This window comes from Cyphellophora europaea (genome assembly GCF_000365145.1).
Source record: "Cyphellophora europaea CBS 101466 unplaced genomic scaffold supercont1.3, whole genome shotgun sequence".
NCBI classification, from domain to species: Eukaryota; Fungi; Ascomycota; class Eurotiomycetes; order Chaetothyriales; family Cyphellophoraceae; genus Cyphellophora; species Cyphellophora europaea.
The window spans coordinates 439,025-460,159 of NW_008481809.1; the positions used below are offsets into that span (position 1 = coordinate 439,025).

The 21,135-nt window shown below is 53.9% G+C and overlaps 9 protein-coding genes across 9 annotated transcripts; 7 read left to right on the plus strand and 2 right to left on the minus strand.

Moving 5' to 3' along the window:
* Window positions 1–496: 496 nt before the first annotated feature.
* On the plus strand, window positions 497–2,749 carry HMPREF1541_03068 (catalase-peroxidase; the record flags this gene model as incomplete). Its single annotated transcript, XM_008717420.1, has 1 exon — window positions 497–2,749. One exon carries the CDS (start codon window positions 497–499, stop codon window positions 2,747–2,749), a length of 2,253 nt encoding a protein of 750 aa, XP_008715642.1.
* A 463-nt stretch (window positions 2,750–3,212) lies between these two features.
* On the plus strand, window positions 3,213–4,502 carry HMPREF1541_03069 (uncharacterized protein; the record flags this gene model as incomplete). The annotated part of the gene is made up of 1 exon (XM_008717421.1): window positions 3,213–4,502. One exon carries the CDS (start codon window positions 3,213–3,215, stop codon window positions 4,500–4,502), a length of 1,290 nt encoding a protein of 429 aa, XP_008715643.1.
* A 202-nt stretch (window positions 4,503–4,704) lies between these two features.
* Window positions 4,705–5,634, plus strand: HMPREF1541_03070 (uncharacterized protein; the record flags this gene model as incomplete). Its single annotated transcript, XM_008717422.1, has 1 exon — window positions 4,705–5,634. One exon carries the CDS (start codon window positions 4,705–4,707, stop codon window positions 5,632–5,634), a length of 930 nt encoding a protein of 309 aa, XP_008715644.1.
* A 606-nt stretch (window positions 5,635–6,240) lies between these two features.
* On the plus strand, window positions 6,241–6,924 carry HMPREF1541_03071 (uncharacterized protein; the record flags this gene model as incomplete). Its single annotated transcript, XM_008717423.1, has 2 exons — window positions 6,241–6,625; window positions 6,701–6,924. The coding sequence occupies 2 exons, from the start codon at window positions 6,241–6,243 to the stop codon at window positions 6,922–6,924; spliced, it is 609 nt and encodes a 202-aa protein (XP_008715645.1).
* Window positions 6,925–7,531: 607 nt separating this feature from the next.
* On the plus strand, window positions 7,532–8,443 carry HMPREF1541_03072 (uncharacterized protein; the record flags this gene model as incomplete). The annotated part of the gene is made up of 1 exon (XM_008717424.1): window positions 7,532–8,443. The coding sequence occupies one exon, from the start codon at window positions 7,532–7,534 to the stop codon at window positions 8,441–8,443; it is 912 nt and encodes a 303-aa protein (XP_008715646.1).
* Window positions 8,444–9,153: 710 nt separating this feature from the next.
* On the plus strand, window positions 9,154–10,911 carry HMPREF1541_03073 (uncharacterized protein; the record flags this gene model as incomplete). The annotated part of the gene is made up of 1 exon (XM_008717425.1): window positions 9,154–10,911. One exon carries the CDS (start codon window positions 9,154–9,156, stop codon window positions 10,909–10,911), a length of 1,758 nt encoding a protein of 585 aa, XP_008715647.1.
* A 1,224-nt stretch (window positions 10,912–12,135) lies between these two features.
* HMPREF1541_03074 (uncharacterized protein) lies at window positions 12,136–13,188 on the minus strand (the record flags this gene model as incomplete). The annotated part of the gene is made up of 1 exon (XM_008717426.1): window positions 12,136–13,188. One exon carries the CDS (start codon window positions 13,186–13,188, stop codon window positions 12,136–12,138), a length of 1,053 nt encoding a protein of 350 aa, XP_008715648.1.
* Window positions 13,189–15,062: 1,874 nt separating this feature from the next.
* HMPREF1541_03075 (uncharacterized protein) lies at window positions 15,063–16,088 on the minus strand (the record flags this gene model as incomplete). Its single annotated transcript, XM_008717427.1, has 4 exons — window positions 15,063–15,283; window positions 15,340–15,685; window positions 15,740–15,840; window positions 15,890–16,088. The coding sequence occupies 4 exons, from the start codon at window positions 16,086–16,088 to the stop codon at window positions 15,063–15,065; spliced, it is 867 nt and encodes a 288-aa protein (XP_008715649.1).
* Window positions 16,089–16,812: 724 nt separating this feature from the next.
* Window positions 16,813–16,968, plus strand: HMPREF1541_03076 (uncharacterized protein; the record flags this gene model as incomplete). The annotated part of the gene is made up of 1 exon (XM_008717428.1): window positions 16,813–16,968. One exon carries the CDS (start codon window positions 16,813–16,815, stop codon window positions 16,966–16,968), a length of 156 nt encoding a protein of 51 aa, XP_008715650.1.
* Between the last annotated feature and the right edge of the window lie 4,167 nt (window positions 16,969–21,135).

The following is a 21,135-nucleotide window of genomic DNA, read 5'->3' on the forward strand; positions in this document are numbered from 1 at the left end:
ATACCACATTGGGAGACGGGGTTCGTTGCGGTATTGTCACGGCTGAGTTATATCTCCATGCCCACTGGACAGAAAGACAACATTGCCGGTGCTGGCACGTTGTATCCAGCACTCGCTGTGCTTGATCCTAGGCACTGCACATTTCAGCCAAGGTCCCATTGAGCGACGTTGGGCCGCTCATCAGAAATAAACCGTGGGCTCGCTGAATAGCTTTCGTGCCTCCGATAAGTCGTGCAAACCGAGCCGTAATATATCCTCCAATCAGTGAGCTGCAGTTGGTCAATTGCACCGTTTCGGGCAGGAGAGCGGCAACTGGAAAGATTCAAGACCCACCACGCAGACGCTCTTGCCTTCGCCCTCGCCTCGAAGTATGAGGGGCAAGACATTTAAACTGCGCGGGGTACGCCTCCCTCTTGGATCTTTCTCTTCCTCATCAATCCTCACTGCTCGATCATCCCCCCTCTTGTCCTACACAGCAGTCCGAAAAGAAAACACAATGGCTGCAGCTCCCGAGTGCCCTATTAAGAGAGCCAACGTCGGCGGCGGTGGTACCCGCAACCGCGACTGGTGGCCCAACGAGTTGAAGGTCAACATCCTTCGCCAGCACACCGGTGTCAACAACCCTCTGAGCAAGGACTTTGACTATGCTCAGGCATTTAAGAGCTTGGACTATGAGGGTCTGAAGAAAGATCTCCACGCTCTGATGACAGACTCACAGGAGTGGTGGCCTGCGGATTTCGGTCATTATGGTGGCCTGTTCATTCGAATGGCCTGGCACAGTGCTGGCACATACCGTGTGTATGATGGTCGCGGTGGTGGCGGTGACGGTCAGCAGCGTTTTGCTCCTCTCAACAGCTGGCCCGACAATGTGTCTCTCGACAAGGCCCGCCGCCTCTTGTGGCCCATCAAGCAGAAGTATGGCAACAAGATCTCATGGTCTGACCTGATGCTCCTCACTGGCAACGTTGCTCTCGAGTCCATGGGTTTCAAGCCCTTTGGCTTCGCTGGCGGTCGTCCCGATACCTGGGAGGCTGATGAGTCCGTCTACTGGGGCGGTGAGACCACCTGGCTTGGCAACGATGTCCGTTACTCGAATGGCAAGGCCGGTCTCACCGGACCTGGCGTCATTGACGGAGACGAGTCCAAGAAGGAGTACACTGATATCCACAAGCGCGATCTCGAGAAGCCTCTGGCTGCGGCCCACATGGGTCTGATCTATGTGAACCCTGAGGGCCCAGATGGCAACCCCGACCCGGTTGCTGCTGCCCGTGATATCCGCACTACCTTCGGCCGCATGGCTATGAATGACGAGGAGACCGTCGCTCTGATTGTTGGTGGCCACAGCTTCGGCAAGACCCATGGTGCTGCTCCTTCCGACAATGTTGGTGCGGAACCTCAGGGTGCAGACCTCGAAGAGCAGGGCTTTGGCTGGAAGAACAGCCACGGCTCTGGTAAGGGACCGGACACCATCACTTCTGGTCTCGAGGTCATCTGGACCAAGACTCCTACCAAGTGGAGCAACAATTACCTTGAGTACCTGTACAAGTACGACTGGGAGCTCACCAAGTCTCCTGCTGGCGCCAACCAGTGGGTGGCCAAGACCAACGACGAGATCATTCCCGACGCATACGACTCCAACAAGAAGCACAAGCCTACCATGTTGACCACCGACTTGTCTATGCGCTACGATACCGAGTATGACAAGATCTCTCGCCGATTCCTCGAGAACCCCGAGCAACTTCGAGATGCTTTCGCTCGTGCCTGGTTCAAGCTACTCCACCGTGACATGGGTCCAAGAACTCGCTGGCTCGGTCCCGAGATCCCTAAAGAGGTCCTCATCTGGGAAGACCCTGTCCCTGCCTCCGAGGGCCCTACTATCGACGACAAGGACGTGGCCGCCCTGAAGAAGGAGATTCTTGCTGCCGGCATCGAGCCTACTCAGCTCATCGCCACTGCTTTCGCTTCTGCCTCCACTTTCCGCGGCAGCGACAAGCGTGGTGGTGCCAACGGCGCTCGCATTCGTCTTGCTCCTCAGAAGGATTGGGAGGTTAACAACCCTGCCCAGCTCTCCAAGGTTCTCAGCGCCCTTGAGGGTGTTCAGAAGAAGTCCAGCAAGAAGGTTTCTCTTGCCGATCTGATCGTCCTCGGTGGTGTTGCTGCTCTTGAGAAGGCTTCTGGTGCCTCGGTCCCCTTCACTCCTGGCCGTACCGATGCTACTCAGGAGCAGACCGATGCCCAGTCCTTCGAGCACCTTGAGCCTTACGTCGACTCTTTCCGCAACTATGGCAAGGGTACTGACCGCGTCCGTACGGAGCAGTTCCTCATCGACCGTGCTCACCTTCTGACTTTGACTGCCCCCGAGCTGACTGTCTTGGTCGGTGGTCTGCGTGTCCTCAACCAGAACTGGGACGGTTCGTCCAACGGCGTCTTCACCAAGCGCCCCGGTCAACTCACCAACGACTTCTTTGTCAACCTCCTGGATACTCGAACACAGTGGAAGGCCACCGACGGCTCAAAAGAGACCTATGAGGGTGTTGACCGCCAGACCGGCGAGAAGAAGTGGACGGGTACTCGTGCAGACCTTGTCTTCGGCTCGCACGCTGAGCTGCGCGCCATTGCTGAGATCTACGGCCAGTCCGACAGCCAAGAGAAGTTTGTTAAGGACTTTATCGCTGTATGGGACAAGGTCATGAACCTTGACCGCTTCGATCTCAAGACTGCCAGTGGTGCCGCAAAGGCCAGACTGTGAGCGGTCGAACAAATTGATATGATTGCATGGCATGGAAGAAAACTGTAGTAGCGACAATTTGCTACTGTTGATAGCGTAGAATGAGAATAACATTTCAAGCCTACAAATGATGCGCTCTCTCGTCCCCATCTTGAACCTGTACTTGATTTCGTGTTCGTTGCTACCGAGTTTCTTTATGCCAGAAACCCACAGGGGACGAATAAACTACGCCGGGCCTATCTTCTTGCTGCTTCATGACCCTAGAGGAAGCTCGAAGAGCATTCAGCGTATCGAGGAGGATAGAAGTCGAAGATACGTTGCTCGAGAACTGCGTAGACTCAGCACAAGGCTGCGGTGATTGGCGCGTCGTCATTGGCTGACTGCACGCGTCGCTCAACCGCGTTTCCCGCGTCTCTGAAAGTGCGACACTTCATTAATTTCAGCTCAGCAACATTGACATAGATTACCTTGTATAAGCGGCACAATGGGTGTGAAGACGAGGTCCGCGAGTTCCAGTCCAGTGAAAATGGCAACGCCGACGTTGGCCGCTCAGACGTCCAATGTTCAACAGCAAGAACCACTGAAGGTGCTATTACTGCCTACCAATCTCTCCTCGGAAGCACGCATACTGAATCTTCGACACCCGCTCGACGGATCGAGCAAGCGATTTCTATTCTGTCCCAAACGGGGTCTCTACGAGTTCACCCGTGTATGCCATCCTCCATCCGAATATAGAAGTATCCTCCTCTCCAAGCCTCAAACACGCGGAGACGGACCTGCGAAAGCCGACGATAGTGCCGCCGTGAGCGACGGATACGTTACGAAAGACGCACAAATGATGGTCGCTACGCCATTTGATCTCTGCTTTGTTCTGCTCGCAGTACTGCCATCGTCCATGGCGGGCTCCCCCAAGGCACTGTTCCAACCAGTAGACGACCTATTCGAGAACTCGGTGGCCGAGGACAAGCATCTGCAGTGCATCATCACACAAGGACCACAATTGATAGAAGAGGCTTTGAAACAGATTTGCGATACAGTCGATGCAGGCGACGAGACCATGTACCGTATAAGCGAGGTGAAAACCACGGCCTACATCCAGCAAAAGATCGCGCGAGTTGTCGAGAGAGGTCTGCCTCCCAGTTTAGAAGAGCGTTTCGTGGCTCGTGCACTTGAGACACCGGTGTTGAGCGTCAAGCGCGAGCAGAGTACGTTGACTGTTGTCGAAGATGACTGTACTGGAATAGATGAGGGGTTGAAGATGGACAGCTTCGATTCGCAATCCTCGGCCCCGAGTACAGCTCCATCTATTGTCTTCTCCGAGGTCTCTACTGTGAGCTCTACGGCTGTCACTACCCCAGCGGACAGCGCTTCATCAGAGATCACAAATCTACAAAGACAACGTGTCGCGCTTGACTTCATCATTACTTCTTACATGTCACCGAAGCTCGCTGCCCATCTTCTAGGCCATTTCCAAAGTCCACAATCCCCAATCAATTTCACACCGCTGGAACAGCACATGGAACAGCTCGCTAAGCTGAAAGCCGAAGCATTGGCTACACGGTCTCTTGGGGACTTCAGTCGAAAGCGAGAGCTTGATGAGGAGGAGGCTGCTGAGGAGCGAGCGGAGAAGAAACGCAAGCAGGACGAAGAAGACAAGAGACGCAAAGCGAGTCAGTCGCGTGGCGTCAAGGATTTAGCAAAGGCCAATGTTGTTGGGATGAAGAAGATGTCGGACTTCTTTGCAAAGAAACCTGCCGCAAAGACGAAATCTTGACGAGATCAAACCCGTCAACCATATCCGAGGAGGTTGCGAAGATCACAACATAGACCCGATCCTATTGGTGGATCAAGGTACAGAGATCGACTTTCACTTATTGCGGCTCTCCGCACCGATTCCACAGCAGGCCATCAGTTGGAGAAGTGCCCTATATAATCGACGCCTCGGCAAGCTTGTGTGTCAGGACTGGCCAGAAGAGATGTCGTGGCCTGTGCAGAAACGCGAGCTGTCGCCGCCGCCGTTGGATGAGTTGGCAGGGATCATTGCTGCTGGGCTGGAATCGAATTTTGAGCAATCATCTGTCCAAGTCGAGCCATGCACAGACTTACGGAAAGCGCCCTTCTATCTCGCGGGGGAAGGACTGAATGGCTCAACTCGCGTGGGTGACGTCGGAGGGCCGCCTCATCTCGCGCCTCCCGACTTCAGCAAGAAGTACGATTTCATGGAGATATCAAAGCTCATGGAGATGCCTCAAGAAAAGGGATTTCTGCTGGGTGCTGGAGCTGGCCCGTTCTATGTCCTCGGGTGCAATGCGGAGCTGATTCCCAACATCTCCTACGAGAATGGGGAGATCACGAACTTGACACATTACGCCAAGATCGCGAAGGACGACCAAGTCGAGTGTCAGAAAATCGAAACCTCCACAGGCTTCGCCTTTATGGCCAACTTGTTCGGCTCTGAAGGTCTCCCAGGTCCAGCACTGCATATCAAGGCTTCATCGAGAAAGGGAGCCCCCAATTTCACCGAGACGATTCAAGCTGCTGTCCAGGAGAAGTATGGTGACAAGTTGGTCAGCCTGGGCGGCGTGTTCGTCATCAAACGAGGTCGTGCGAATCTCCATGTTATGGGTGACTTTCCAGAGAAACCACTCCAGCGACAGGACGTCGACGATTGGTTGCGTCGCTTCGAATTCGATGCGCCTTTGATCTGTCTAAGCGTGTTGCACACGGGTGACGACCAGGGCATGGCTCTCAGGCCAGAACATACACATTGCTTCTCTGTTGGTGGGAAGAACGGTGGCCATTATCACTTCGATGTGGAGGATACGAAAGCTGACGTGGAATACGAAGCTTGGTATAATGTTGCCGAGGCCGTGTTCAGAATAGACTCGCCTGGTAGGAGGTACTAGTAGACAATGCAACTGCATTTATGCTGTTGGCAAATCGAGCACCATGTGGTCTTCCTGGAGTGGTTTCAAACCCCGATCGCAACAATCTGTCGTGAGGAACGCCTGCTGCTGACACGTATCAAACTGCCACGACACCATACTGACGGCACATCTCTGCGTGCCTCGTAGGACCGTTGTTAATGTCGCCTACCACCCCCAAACAGGCGTCGGCAGTCATTGCAACGTTAGGCCACCCAACCCCAGGTCTCGTCAGACGTGTCACACATGAAAACCAGGAAGCTGAGTCACGATTATGCTCCATGTGGATATATCTCGTGGTAGAATACAGAAGTGCAGCCGTTCTTTACGAGCATTGGAAATTGCCATCGCTTTGACGACTGCGGTCCGACAGCAGATTTACCCATTTGCCGGCCTGCGTGCAGTCGTCCTGGCGAAGGCACAGACGCTGACTCGATTCTCAGCCGCAGGCGAATGGACATTTGGCCGGACGCCTTACACCCCTCATTCTATACCTGCCACTTGGCGATACATATAGAATTGGCCCACCCTCTCGCAAGCCGTCAGCCTGACCACCATCCACCAACTCTCCCCGCCTCAACCCTCACCATGGCCACCGAAGCCACCCCCAAAGTCGTCTCACCCAACAAGCTCGCCCACGTCGTCCTGCGCACCAAGCAAATCGACAAAATGGTCGACTGGTACCTCGACTTCCTGGGCGCCCGCATCGCGCACCGCAACCCCCAGCTCGCCTTCATCACGTACGACGACGAACACCACCGGCTTGCGTTCGTGAACTTGCCGCACATCCAAGACAAGGTCCGCCAGTCCGCGGGACTCGAGCACATCGCCTTCACGTTTGCGAGCCTGCGCGATCTGCTCACGGCGTACCAGCAGCGTCTGGCCCTGCCGGAGCCGGTCAAGCCCGTGTGGTGCATCAATCATCGCACGACGACGTCCATGTACTACAAGGATCCGGATGGGAATCTGCTTGGTATGAAATACTCCCCCTATTAGCATCTACCCTGTCTCTCTGGCTCGACTTCGCTAACACAGGTAACACCATTAGAAACTCAGATCGACAATTTCGGCGACGATGTGGTCATGGCCAACAAGATCATGGAAAGTGACTCGATGGCAAACAATCCCTTTGGGTTTGATTTTGATCCGGATGAGCTGCTGCGTCAGGTCGAGGCCGAGGGCGAGGAGGCGACGCTCAGGAAGCTGCAGAATCCGGTGGATGATGGCGCGCCGAGGGGGATGGAGACTGTCCCTGAGGCGTACATGAATTGATGCAATTGGAGAACGTGTTCGTTAGCAAGCGGAAATTGTGATTGCGAGTTTGAACGAGGGGGAGTTGCAACAGCCAGCGGGCGAGGGCGGGAGTAGCGCAGACGAGCAAATAGAGTGTTCACGAGTCTCTTCCCACGTCGTCGTGGCGATGCATCTTCAACGGTTGGGGGCGGATCGGCCGCACTTGTTCAGAACTACTATTTTCGATGATACTCGCCTCCTTCGTCCAAGCTCCTACAGGGGCTGTGTCCGTCCGGCTGACAACCAGCTGGTGAGCCGAGTCGCAAATGCTCCGGTCGCGCTAAACCGTATCTGGCGACTTTCCTCTTTCGGCACCTGGCACATTCGCTGCCTGATGCCAAGCAAGCCTTCGTCCGCGGCGAGATGATGCTCCGCGAGTGGCATCAGGTGAGATGATGAGGAGATGGACATGTTCCTATGGAGACAAGGAGTTTCACCTGTCAAGGCAGCAGCGTTCTTGCCGCTGTGCATAAATGAAAGCTGCCGTACACCCTATAAGCCCAGATCTTGAGTTGCGCATCGATTTCGCATATGGTTGCTGTACTGGTAGGATCATAGCATTCCCACAACCACCACACCCGACACCATGTCACCACCGACTCCCCCCGCCAGCTCCACTCTCAACATCGGCGTCCTCTTCTTCGACGACGTCCAACTCCTCGACGTCGCCCCCATCGACCTCTTCGCCATGTGCACCAAAACCTACCTGCAAGCGTGCGACCTGCCCGCGCCCCTCGTCTCTCGCGGCCTCGACGTCCTGAACGTCTACTTCATTGCCCAAGGCGTCCCTGAGCCGCCGGCGTTTTCCTCCTCGTCCCCGTCCCCAGGGACATCCGCCGTCCCTACAGCCCCCTACCCCGCGCCCCCAGCCACGCACCTCCTCCCCACGACCCCAGGCCTCAACCTGTCCATCGCGCTCACGCACCCGCTCTCCTCGCCGCTCGTGGCGCCCGGCTCGCTCGACATCCTGTTCGTGCCCGGCCCCAACCCCAAGACCGTGCCTTCGGAGGCACACAATGCGTTTCTGCGCGGGCACGCGGCGGCGCCGCGCACGCATATCCTCGTCGTGTGCACGGGCATTTTCGCCGTGGGCCACAGTGGGATTCTGGACGGGAGGGAGTGCACGGGTCCCAGACCGCTGGTGGATATGAAGCTGAGGGGAATGTTTCCCAAGGCGAAGTGGAGGGATGATCGGAGGTGGGTGGTGGATCGGTCGCAGAAGGGAGGGGTGGCGGGCAAGGGGGAGGAGGGTGGGAAGCAAAGAGGCGAGTTGTGGTCGACGGGGGGGATTTCTAATGGGATGGATATGGTGGCGGCGTATTTGAAGGAGAAGATGAGCGGGGAGCTGGCGGAGCTGGTGTGTACGTTTGCGGAGGTGGAGGATCGGGGACAGGTGTATGGTCAGGGCAAGGCGATGATGGGGGCGGGGTTTGGGTGGTTGGTTTTGAGGAGTCTGTGGGCGAGGCTGTGGGGGAGGGAGAGCTTGAAGCGTGCGTGAAGGGGACAAGTGGATGATGGGAACGAGCTGGAGGTCGATAACGACGCTCCCGCTGATGAGAAGAGATCGAGCTCGTGTCTGGCGTGTAGTGACCTTAATTCAGTGCATTGTTGGTCTATGTTGGGCAGCATAGGAGGCTTTCAAAGTGTATGTGGCCAATATCGTATTGTACTATGCTCACCTGCCGCAGTCCCTCTCCTGCAAGATACCTGGAGCATCCGAGCAGTCTATTGTATGCTTATATTGCGCTGATACTTCTTGTACAAGTACCGGGCATTGGGTGGGCGGAGTGACTAAGCAAGCCGGACAGGACAAATCAGGCGTTGATTGGTCCATCGGGACGGGGAAGTTGCGGACCCCGAGTCAGACACTGCAGATCCAGCTTCTGTCATCCCCACACTTCACCTAAACCTGTTCACTCGTCGATGAGTGCATCTCTTTTATTGAAGCCACCACAAGATCTATCAGAGATCACTCGTCGTTATCGTACAGGGACCGAGTCTGGCGGACGGTTGCCTCGCCAAGTGTCAGCTGTTGACAAGCGTCAGGCCTTGATCGTGGGGACGTCAACTTTCCTCATGCCTTACGTGAGCTGCCTCTACACTCTCGCTTAGTTAAACCCGCAGCAGCGCCACACAAAGAATGGACAATCGGCCAGGATAGTATCGCTCATCTCGCAGCAACCACAACTGATTCCTCTTGGTGTTCAAATGCCACGGGGAAGGCGTCCTGGTCCTGGCACTGCCGAGGAAAAAGCCGCCATTCGCCGCGAGAAAGTACGCTTGAATGTCCAGGCATATCGGAAGCGAAAGGCCCAGTCTGAAAGAGACACCTCGGATCCGCCTAGAACCAACTTACGATGGGTGGAGGATACGAAATGGCAGAATGAGTACAAGCAGCAACGTCTGACGCCCCAGCAAGAAGACGAAGAAGATTCGGGCTATGCCTCGCCAGCAACCACCTTGACCCTCAGTAGCGACCAAGATGCCTCGAGTACCATGGTCTATGCGTCTCCACGTACGCTTCGAGCCCCAGATCCTGAAAAGCAGTACTCGTTGTCGCTATTAGCCGCCTTCCCCGAACGTTTTCTGCCCAATCAGCTATCTCTACCACTTTATCAGGACGTTCAGACTCCGAGGACTCCTTGTGCCCTATGGGTCACCACAGCCACTAAGCAAGCCCGTATGCAAGAGTCTGGGGCGCTGACCGATGTTCTGCATGCCATTGTGCTGGCAGTGACGGGCATGGACCATCAGAGGACCGACATACAAATCCGCGCGCAACAGCTCTACACCCAGAGCCTCGTAAAGACTCGGCGGAGCCTCGCGCCAGTTCTGGCCAACAACCAAGTCGCCACCAAGACTGACATCCTGAATTTGATCTTATCATGTCATGCCGCCGCAGTATACGAACTCCTGGTCAATGGCTCGTTAACAGACATGCTCAGGCACGTGACTGGAATCAGCCTCCTGATCGAACATCAGCGACACATGGCAGACTTCTCGTCCTTGGCCGGAGATAGCCTCGTCGAAGAGTATCGGATGCTCGAGATTCATTTCTGTCTGGTTCAAAGACGGCTCTCCACAATAGGCCGCATTAAGCAAATGAGCACGAATGAAAACCTCCCCTTTAAAGAGTCAGTCGCCCACTCTGAGACCGGCTTAGTCACCAGACTCTTGAATTTGGCCGACCAGATCTTGCCAATCATGGTAGAGCTGGACTCATACACGCAAACCAATCCAGCTACCGCAGGCCAACTTATGAAACTTGTACAGCTGGCCTTAAGCCTGCACGCACAGCTCGATGCCTGGTCCACCTTTCTTCATGGCCAATCGTTTCCAGCATCTCCGAGATCTGAATCCTCCTTCGATGCAAGCGAGCCCTTGGACCTCAGTCAGATCACCCAGTACGAGTTCGCGTCGTGCTACATGTTCAGTTTGTCGTACGACCTTCACGCCATCGGTGTCTGCATCGAGTCAGTCGAAGCTTTAGCGCGACGAACCAAGAACACCCACCACGCAGAGCTCGCGAAACCCTCAGCACAGATCCTTTTACTACGAACCAAGAATCTCGCCGTGGCCGGCTCCATCCTGGAGCTGATGCCCTACTTCTTCCAACGTGACAAGGGCATCATTGGCCGATCCATCGCCATCTGGCCGCTTGAAGCCGTGTGGCTATCGCTTGATGCTGAAAACCAGCGGCTCGACTGGGACGAAGACGTCTGCAATGCCAAGAACATCTCAGGAGACTTCAAGCATCGCACGCGCGAGAACAAGGTCTTGGTCGCCAAGTATCTTAGCATGTGTCGACAGACGGGCCACAGAGCTCGCAGCTTTGGGTTGCCGCTGCTCCAAGAGCGGCCTCTTGATGAAGAAGCTGACATCCTGGCCGCAGGGACGACAGCAGCTGCAGAGGATTCCAAGGGCAGGGTGCAGAGCATCTACTCGGAGTCTGAAGGCGCGGTGTGATTTTCTGATCTATCTACATCTGTGACACGCTCGTGTCCAGACTCGATACCATCGGCCCAACTCGATTCTCGCCGGTACGGGTACCTCGCCTGTGGCACGTCACATACCAGCGCCGAAATGCAGCTGTGGAGCGAGGCCTTCTCTCAATCTATCTGGGCCATCAAAGCCTACTGTCCCCGGCGCCCGCCTATCTTGACATCACTTCGGGGCTCCAGGAATGGAATCGATCGAACTCTCCCATATTCCCCAGCGACCATGAGAAACCTCCCCGTCGTGGATCGATCAGTCTGCTGCGGCAGACGCTCTGCCGGACTTTCTCAGTGGTGGTTCCAGCCAGGACTCGTCTAGTGGGAGCAGAGTGCAACCGACGTTGATGCTGTCCTCACGATGGTGCTTGAGAGGCGGCAGGATTCGCATAGCGAACTCGTCGCATAGCTGGCGGGCACGGCGGCTTGCGAAACTGTCGGGGTGGTGGTGCGATTGCAGTGGCGAAGGCTGCGGCGGCGGTTGACGCTGAACAGCCGAGCTGGTTGGTAAGGGCTTCCGGGGAACCCTCAAGGCGTTACGCCCTCTTGAAGCCGTGTGGGCAGTCTTGAGGCTTGCTGAAGAGTCGACTGAGTCTTTTCTGGCAGGTCTGTGAGCGGCTACGGTGTGCGTAGTGTACGGGACACAGTAGCAAAGATCGGCCGTTGGTTGGGGAGAGAGCGCTTGATGGCGCTGCAGTTGATTCTTGACCCAGCGGTGGATGCGCCGGAATATAGTGACCGGGGCAGGGCTGCAGGCAGGAATCTGCTCTCGATGAGGTGTCGACGCCCTGGATGCTGGTGCGCGTGGGCTTTGACGATGTCGCGTGTCTGACTCGGGTTCGTCCGATCTCAAAATCTGAGTTCGAAGGTCGCTGTACTTGCGAACGCGTCTGAGGGTTGGCATCGTCGGAATATGGAGGATGGAAGAAGAGGCTGTGTGGAAGGTGAATTGGCACCAGAGCAGCCAACATGCTATTGATGCCATTGTTGAATACATACGAGGGCTGTCAATGAGTCGAGACATGCGTCCATGTGAAGATGGGGAGGTCTTAAACATCAAGTTCCGGGACCCAGATGTTTCTCTGTTCCGTCGTTGGCAGGTCTTAGGAGACCAAGAGGTGCGGTCTCGTCCAGATATCCAACCTTCGTGTGCTTGAGACACCGAGCTCGGAGACAAGTGCCGCCCTTGGGTATATTCTCAAACCTGTTCCAGGAAGCTAAGAAGTTCCTTTGCTGCACATTGCCAATGGACATCATTCTGCACGTGGTGACCAGAACGGTCAATCTCGACAAGACGCACACCGGTTGTGGCCTTGGAGCCGGAATTGTTAATTCGCTCGGCCATGGCTGTGCGGTACTCGGCGGCCAGCCGTTCAGATGTGCCGCGCATGAGACGGTCTGCTGTCCCGCTCACGATGAGAATACTGTCGGAGGTCGAGTGTCTGGGAGCGATGCTGGCGACAACATCACGGCAATCAAGCCACTCAAACTGTCCATTCCTCTTGGTCCCCGTCGAGCTAAGCGGCCATCTCATCGCCTCGCTGTCGGCAGCCCACTTTGCAAACTCGACGGTGGCTTCGAGCGGCTGGTCCGGTCCAAAGAAGGCTCGGTGCAGTAGTTTCACCGTACTGATGTTGCTTTTCGGGTGTCCAAGGTGAAGCAGAAGGCGGGTTTTCATCCAGCGGTCAAAGCCAGCCCAGTTCTCGAACATGGGCGTGATGCCGAAATGGGGGACCCCGCCAATCAAGCCTAGAGCCGGTGTGGCTATCGTGCCTCGAGAGAGGAGTTCTTGGTACGTGATTGTCCCCGAACTGTGCGCTATCAGGACTGGTTCGGTTCCTTCTGCCTCCTTGACTGCTTGGAACGCGGCGAGGACATCATTCGCTACGTCGTGCTGCGTTGTCAAAAGAAGCATGCGGAAGTAGCTCGAGGGGCTATAGCTCGCGCCGTGGCCGCGGACGGAGATGGCATATGTTGTTCCTCCATAGCCGTTGTCGTGGAGGTAGGTCATCCAGTTCAGCCAGACGGAGGCGTGGCCGAAGGCGCCGTGCATCAAGAGCACCGGCGGGTGTTGACCGGCATGCTGCGGCCGGCAGACGAGGAACTCAAGTTGCTCGCCATCGGTCGTCGCGACGAATGTTCGGGACACCGTGTCAGGGAGTGGGTGGTATTTGGGTACAGGCCGACGGAAGCGAAGGTTGAAGAACCCTTTAACAGCGTCTACCCACCAGTTCCAGATGAGTCGAAGCATCTTACCAGGTTTTGAAGACCTTGGTCCCTCTGCGACGGCTTCTGCACCTTGCTGGCCATGTTGGCCTGTGCGTGGTCTTTATACAACAGGAACCGCAAATGCCTGGGACGAGGAATCCCGGCGTTAGGGCGCCCCAAGTTGCGGCTGGAAGCTCGGAGTGCTCAAGTCAGTCTCTTTAGGCTTTGCACCAAGACCATTAGGGGCAACGCTCCCCCATGTCTGGGCGCCTAAGCGAAGTATCTCGTTAAACGCAGCTCGTATAGCAACTTAATCTCATAGCTTATTTCCTTAGTGTCCATCATCGTAGTGCTGTCGTTGCGAGTGACAGGCACTTGGAAGCATTAGTGCATGCCATACACTGCTTGTGGATTGATATCGATACTGTCCTTCGGATACCTACACTTTATACATTCGTCCAGATCTTATGCCTGTTTCCAGTTCTGAGCCCTGCATCAGGGGTCGACAAAATTGGCAGGAAGGCTACTGGGTTCCCACCGTAAAGAATCAACAAAACTGCCCGGAGTGGTTGGTAAGGCTTCAGAGGCTGAGCAAAGCGATTGTGTGGTACAGCATCAGCACAGGATAGGTCAGGCCTTCTCCTTCTACACCACGCTCACACCAAAGGTATCGATCCTTGCACTAGAGTATTGATAAGGATAGGGAAATGAGACAAGAAAGCCTTAATTGTTTCTGCTGCTTGCGGATCGGATGGACGTACTGTTTGGTTATACAGGCCAAGTAATCAGCTACCAAGTAGTTGTAGATCGGCGTTTGAGGAACCAGACTGTCCTATCACAATATAGATCACTATGTACAAAAGCTTTCGTCAAAACATCTCCACCGAGCCAGGGCCCATGGGAACCTTCCAATCATCAGCAGAGTATGGGTAGCCTTCTTCGCCGTCGGGCTTGTACTCACAATCATCAATGCGCCGGCAGAGTATACAGACGGCGACAATAACCTTCGTAGTCAGCAGTAGCGCAACACATAGTGTCAGTAAAACGACATCGTGCATCCCGCATGGAGGAGCGGCACCTCCGCAAGAGTCTTGAAGGCCAATGGAGCCCAGAACGACGGCGATTCCACAGACCATGATCAGCCAGAGCCCAAAAACCAGTACGAGCTTTGCGAGCTTTTTGGCTGCATTGAGCTCGAGGCGCGGTCGCAGAGCATGCCGGATGTTGTCGAGGATATGGCTTGGACTAGGGGCCCTGTTTCTGAAACGAGGCAGCGCTTGTTGGACGGATCGAAGTAAGAGCATGTTGACGTACGTAGGTAGAGTCTTCCGATGTCGTCGGTTTTGTGACGGGAGTATAGCCCGTCGAAGGACTCCTCAAGCACATATACGCCATCACCAAGTCATGATGGCGTCTCCGTGAATCACCGCGTTATAACACAATAGCACAAAGAAATTACAAAGTGTCTTTGATCTCTCAAAGCGCCACTCACAGTACATTGTGCTCTCAACAAAGACTTCTAAGAGCAGATCTTCGGAGAAGTGCTTGAGCCACTGTGTTAACAGCATATGGATGGACGGTGAGAACAGTGAATGAGGCCACCACGGATTGACCAAATCATCGGGGGAAGGCATCTGGGTTGCCTGGAAGGTCGTAACAAACGATCAACAAAATTGACCAGTGGGCTCCCCGGAGTTACAGCAGATAATTTTCTGGCGGCGATAAAATCGACTGGCACCCTCTCCAGACTCACAGTAGAGGGTCTTGAGTGGTATTATACTGTGAGGTTCAGGGGCCTTCCCGTCAGTTATGTTGACTGCTGGTGGGCCCCAAAAGGCCTTGACTTTGAGGAAGTTATTACAGGCAGTGAAATCTTGGCATTACTATCTGCATGTTATTTTGAATGAACTCGATCGCTCATGTCTTCATGGCGTAGATGGCGAAAGCACCGGCGTGTTCATTGAAATCGATGTTGGCAGCTGGATCGGTCGTCGAGCTGTCGGTGTGGTTCCCGTTGCCGTGACTGCATCCATCAGGGGGTACGGATGGCGACTTAGAACAACATGACGCATCGTTCACGTCAAGTGATGTGTCTTTGTACACGTTCAGATCCTTGCAAGTGTCCGTGATCAAGACATCTAAGGACATGGTTAGAATATTGCAGGACCATTTCTCGACTGTGGAGCGCGCAAACCTTTGAAACCGGCAATGCGAAGGTAGCTTTCGTAATCTTCGACTTTGCTCGCGCCTGCGATACAACCCACATAAAGCGCCAAGTTCTGTTTAAGGTCTGGAACGAGGTCTTGTTTTAGCAGCACATCACTGACTGCCACTCTTCCCCCTGGCTTGAGAATCCTAGCCATCTCATTGAACACAAGTTGCTTCTCTACTTCGGGAACCAGATTAATCACACAGTTGCTGATGACGCAATCCGTCGATCCGTTCTGCAGCGGCGATAGGTCCGTAATGGGAGCTTTGATGAACTCCACGTTCTGTGCTTTGGCCAGGTCCTTGTTACGGTTCGCTTTTGCCAGCATATCCTGCAGACATGTCAGCGCATAGATCTAACGCAGAAGCATATGATCCCCGAGTACATGATTCATATCCACACCAATGGCCTTTCCCGATGCTTGGACCTTTCTCGAGGCCAGGAACACATCAAAACCAGCGCCACAACCCAGGTCAACGACAACTTCTCCCTGAGGCCGTGTTAGACTTCAATTTCTTTAGCAGAGGGAAAGCACTCGCCTCGCGCAAGCCTGCAACTGCAAGAGGATTGCCGCAGCTGACACCTAGGTTGGCTCCTTTGGGAATGTTATCAAGGTCGTCTTTAGTATATCCGAAGGATGCTGCAACTCTTGACGCGTAGACGTCGTTCTCCGTGCCGGTTGCCACATTACTGTATCTTGATTGAACGGCATTGTACATTTCTGCTAGATTCATGGTGAATTTCTAGCTCGATAGGGTCCTCTCTCCTTTGCAGTCAGCCCCAGGTGCATTTGAGGTGCTGTTCTTGTAGTAGCTGCCCTCATGTAGCCTACATGTGATAGTGACAAGTATGGAGAAGCAGTGACATATCGCCAAGAGCACTGGGGCCAGTGACATATCGCCAAGGCCTGCATGGATGACATATCGACCAGCGAAGCCTTTCCCAGGCTTGCACTTTTGCGACTGCTCTGGGTCGTCCGACGCTCGTCGATTTTGAGCTCACAAGTATTAATCGTACCTCAATAAAGTATTGTCTGGATACCGATACCAACGATGAATACGCAGACCTGTCGGGGCGTTGCTGGACAAATTTCGAGAACTCCAACCCACACTTTGATTCGAGTTCGGAACAATCAGCGCAGGCATCGGCAAAGACGCCGAGAGTACATTGCTGAGCTAGAACAGAAACTCGTAGCCGCGGAGGAGAAAGCCAAACAGCTTCGAATCGAAAACGATGCCCTTCGCAGCAAGCTCTCCTCCACTGACAGTACGGAAGGGGAATTTGAAAGCGCCGTGTCACTAATCAACTTAAGCCACCGACAGAATGAATCCATGGCCAATCCGATGTTACCGCGAGGATACAGTCAAATGAGTGACTCCATACTTCCAGGTACAGAATTGCAGCCGAACATCGCATTACGGGAACTCTGGAACGAACCAGACAAGGATACTGGCATTCATGTTGGGACTTTTTCTACCTTTCCTCAGGCCAGCTTTACCCCCACCGTTCCAGACTCCATCTCCCCGTCGGCCGACCTCGATCAAAGTCCAGCATACACAGAATACAGTGCCTGTTGCTCAACCCTACCATCATTGCAATTCATTCCCAGTCTAAACAGATTGAACCGAAGTTGCTTCGGCGACCAAAGTCCACTTTACTCAGTCGCTGCTTATGTCCCCCCTTCGCCAACTACTCTTTGCAGCTACGCTTACGTTCTCATCCAACAATTAAACTATCGTGGAGTGCCGATGGAGATGATGGAATGTTGGCTGTGGCCAGGATACACTACTGGTGAGGATGCAGCTGAAAATGGGTGTCGGGTCGACAGTCAGCTTCTACGAGATCTACTGGAATATATTGCCGATGGCAGCGTAGTTGGATCATAGGTTTTTTCTTTTCCAAGCCGCAATTCTAAGAAAGGTAAGCTTCAATTGTTGACATTTCATGGTATTAGACGAGTAATCTCTGCACACAGATGTTCTCTGGTCTTCGCTACAAGCTCTGAAGCGCCTGCATATTGGCATTCCGTGCAACTCATTTGCTTTATTCAGATTCGAACGGGAGTCTTTGGTGGTCTCATAACTGAGTTAGATTCATAAGAAGCTCCAAGTCGCCTTCAAACAAGGAGCAGCAACCTCGACAGATAGATGCAATTGAGTTGTTACGTCTGATTGGAACAACGATGGATATAGCACACCCTCTTCAATTCCAAACTCAGTAGGCACGACATCGGGCTTTCTCATCATGACTACCGCACAAAATGTGCCATTCTCGTTATCGGACGATGGGGGCTTCCACAGAAACTCCAAGGGTGAATCTTCTGCCTCACCAGCCCTGCAACGAACCCTCCATTCGGCGAAATCCCATATCGATGCTATATCGGATGCCACCACGGTTATGGCTACCAAAACGCAAGACGGCATGGCCAACATCCACAGGAGTACCAACAGACCGGTGTTTTGAGGCAGCAGATCTGGAAGCTTTGCACTATGATCATCCATGCCATAAACCATATGAGAGCTTGTATCATGTACGCTTCAAATTCCACTGGTCCCGGATCGGCGACGAAAGGTATGTCAGCAGCCAAGAGACAACGAGGAAGAAGTAGGGAATCATCCGCCCAAATGGAGATGGCGCTCACAGCGAGCAGTGCTGCAATACTTGCACGTCCTTCGTTCGGAGAATAGGACGTAATAAGCCGGAATATCCGAAACAGTGGAGTCTGACTCGGGCTGCGAAACATGCCGTCGGCGACGGTGGGCATTGTCGTCCTTTCTGTTGCGATGGCGGGACAAGCTGCGGTGAGGACGGGTTTCCTGGTCAGACCGCTCCTGGCGTCCACGACGGTTGCTAACATGTTCGTGCACTCCGTTGCCCCTATTCGAAACAGAACTTGCAGAGAACACCACGCTGCTTGGTGCCGAGGAGAGAGAATTTGAGCTTGTAGTGACAGACATTTTGAATGTTGCGTTCGGTACCAGGCAAAGGGTAAATCAGCTACAATTACTTGATAGATGCAGGAGGGATATTTCCTAGTAAGCCTTAGGTACTTTCGTCCATGCTGCGTTGAATATCTGTGCACCGACGAGAAAGAACTACTATTTTGAGCATTTCCCATCCGATGAGCAAAGAAGGGTTACAGATCAGGTCTCGGCTATAGTCGCAGACTCAAGCCAACCAGCCGTCGTTAGACTATATGGAAAGCATGTATGGTCACATAGTGCGTTAGTACGGAGTTTGTCAATGGGTTCAAGATAACATGGCTATCCAACACAGACTTTTGGTGCCGAGTCGCAAAAGTCCACAACCCCGTTCTTGTTGAGAAGGCCCGCTTCTTCTGCGTCCAACTCGATATCCTCCATATCGCCGAAGAGCCACTCATCGATCTTCCAATCTCTGTACCCGTTCTGATACCGATGCTTGCCCGGATTCGGCGACCGATGCCGAAAACCAAGGTGCGAGATGATTTGAACGACTCGGTAGAGAACAAGACCGCCCGCGGCCATGAATATGCTTGACAGGGTGATCAGCAACGTTCGTAGCAGCACTTGACTCATGCTGGAGGCGTGCATATGTTCGCAAACCGGAGGCATGGCTTTGGCCAACGCAACGAAACCCATCGCGAGGATCGTCCAGGTCGCCGCCAGGGCGATAGCGGGAACGACCCGCTTGAAAATGGTAGCTCTGCTTACCATGGTTATTGGGCTCACTGCTATCTGACAACCGCGCTGGAAGTGGCGGCAGTGATCCGAAGATCAATCGCGTCGGCGCCCGTGATCCATTGTTCACCAAGCTATACTATTTATACCTTTACACAATCCTGCTTTGTGTCTACGAAAACTCCTTTGATCGTCCATTGTAAGACAGCGGGTGGAACTTCTGTAGCGGACGGGTAGACATTGACGGGCTGATCATGTCAGCCGGCGGCGCTATGGACCCAACGAGCCGAGGTTGAGAGGCAATACGGAGTTGATACGCTATAAGACACGCTGCTAGACCTTGGGAGACTTGGTTAGCCAATCATGATCCAAAAGCCTTCGTTGTGTGTCCGAGGAGGGCGCTGGTCAATTTTGTCAACCCCTGGTGACCGAGAAACAACAGTCCACGATCAAGAGCTTCATGGTAAGGTGTAGATTATCCAAGACATCCTGTAATGAAGGACGTCCTGGGCTGTGGCTCATAGAGTTGCATATATGATCCTTGCGTACAGCTTATCAGTCTAGATACAAGAAACATCCACCTGTGATATCTGGGTATCTATATCCTTTCCTCGTCTGCTCCCCTCCCCTCCCTAGCTAGTCTGACGGATATGAATTAGCTGAACAATTGGCCCGCCAGGTCTCGCTGTCGCTCTCTGGCTCGCAGATCGCAGCCCAGCCTTTGGCCAGGGGTGGCGGCATGTGTGCGAGTGTCATGCCCGCAAGTACAGAGTGATTTGAGGGAGCGGCATGCTGGGCAACCGTCATTCGGTAGAGTGCAAGGCATTGTCGGAACGACTAAATGATGATGAGAGTCGGGAAGGATAGTCTTTGGGACCCACGATGTAGCTGGGATGTAGCGTCGAGGCCGGAGGTGTAAGTGGTGGTCGCTTGTGTTGGTGGCTGCTGCTCGGACGGCAGGTATACTGATAGTTTAATGGAAGCTAGCAATTGCTGATGCAGTGGGCAGCAAGATGGGCGAAAGAATGCCCTGATATACCTGCTTCCATGATCTGTGCTGTACTGCATGTTCAGCAATCGTTCAAGACAACTCTCACCTGGCGGCAAGCCAGAGCGACAATTGACAATGGATGGCAGGAGGCTCCGAAGCCATCATGCCAAGCCATGCTCCAGAAGACAAAGAGGTCTCAAATCGCGACGTCCCCAGAAGCCACTGCACCGTCATCACAGCGTAATCCAGACCGTTCAAATTGCTGCACTGCAGCAGCTGCTGACATGCTCCAGTCGGGTCAGAGAGAGTCCTCCAATTAATGTATTTCGGTTCTTTGTGGATAAGAGGTGCTTCACCTCCAAAGTGTTTGTTAAGCTCCGAAACATGGGCCACCAACGCACATTCCTCCGATATGCTCGCAGCAAGACCTTGGTCGAAGCAGGCAGTCGTATTCTCTTACCATTACGTGCGGATGTTCTGCGGTTCGGGCCTCGGCGCTAAAGTCTGGACACATGAGGTAGGTAGGCGACAGCATCGAAGGTAGTAATGTCTGTAATCAGTCGAAGCAAATAGGACATGACATTACCGCCCTACATCTCACAACCGTCAGGGCTGCAGAGCAGGTTCTTGCGATGAGCTACCATGAGAAGAAAATGTTGAGCACCTGGGCTGGCTCGCAAACGCAGCAGAGCAATCGAGGGCTTCGTACTGGACTGCATGCGCTTTTGACTCCTGCTGTGCAGCTGAGCGTAGACTCACAAGCTAGAATAGACAGTGCTCGTGGAAGCGCTAGCAGTTGTGCATATACTGTGGCATGTATAAAGGCCGGGCGCAGCCAGTCATTAGAGCAGCCTCTCGTTCTTCAGAACTTGTCCCGCCAACGAGGTTATCCTGATTCTTGAGTATCTTCAACTACATCTGCCACGAACTACCATTCTTCGGGCTGTTCCCGTTCTCGAGTCGGTAAGTTGGAGCTGAGGTCTGGTCGGAGTGCGCAGCTTGCGGGTCTGCGAGTGGAGCTCGAATTTTGGCCACGCACAAAGACGTCAGTGAGTGTAGCGTTGGTCGCGAGTCTTGCGGAGTTCTGTCTCTCGACAGAATGTGGTATTATCTGCCTGATCCACGTCAGAA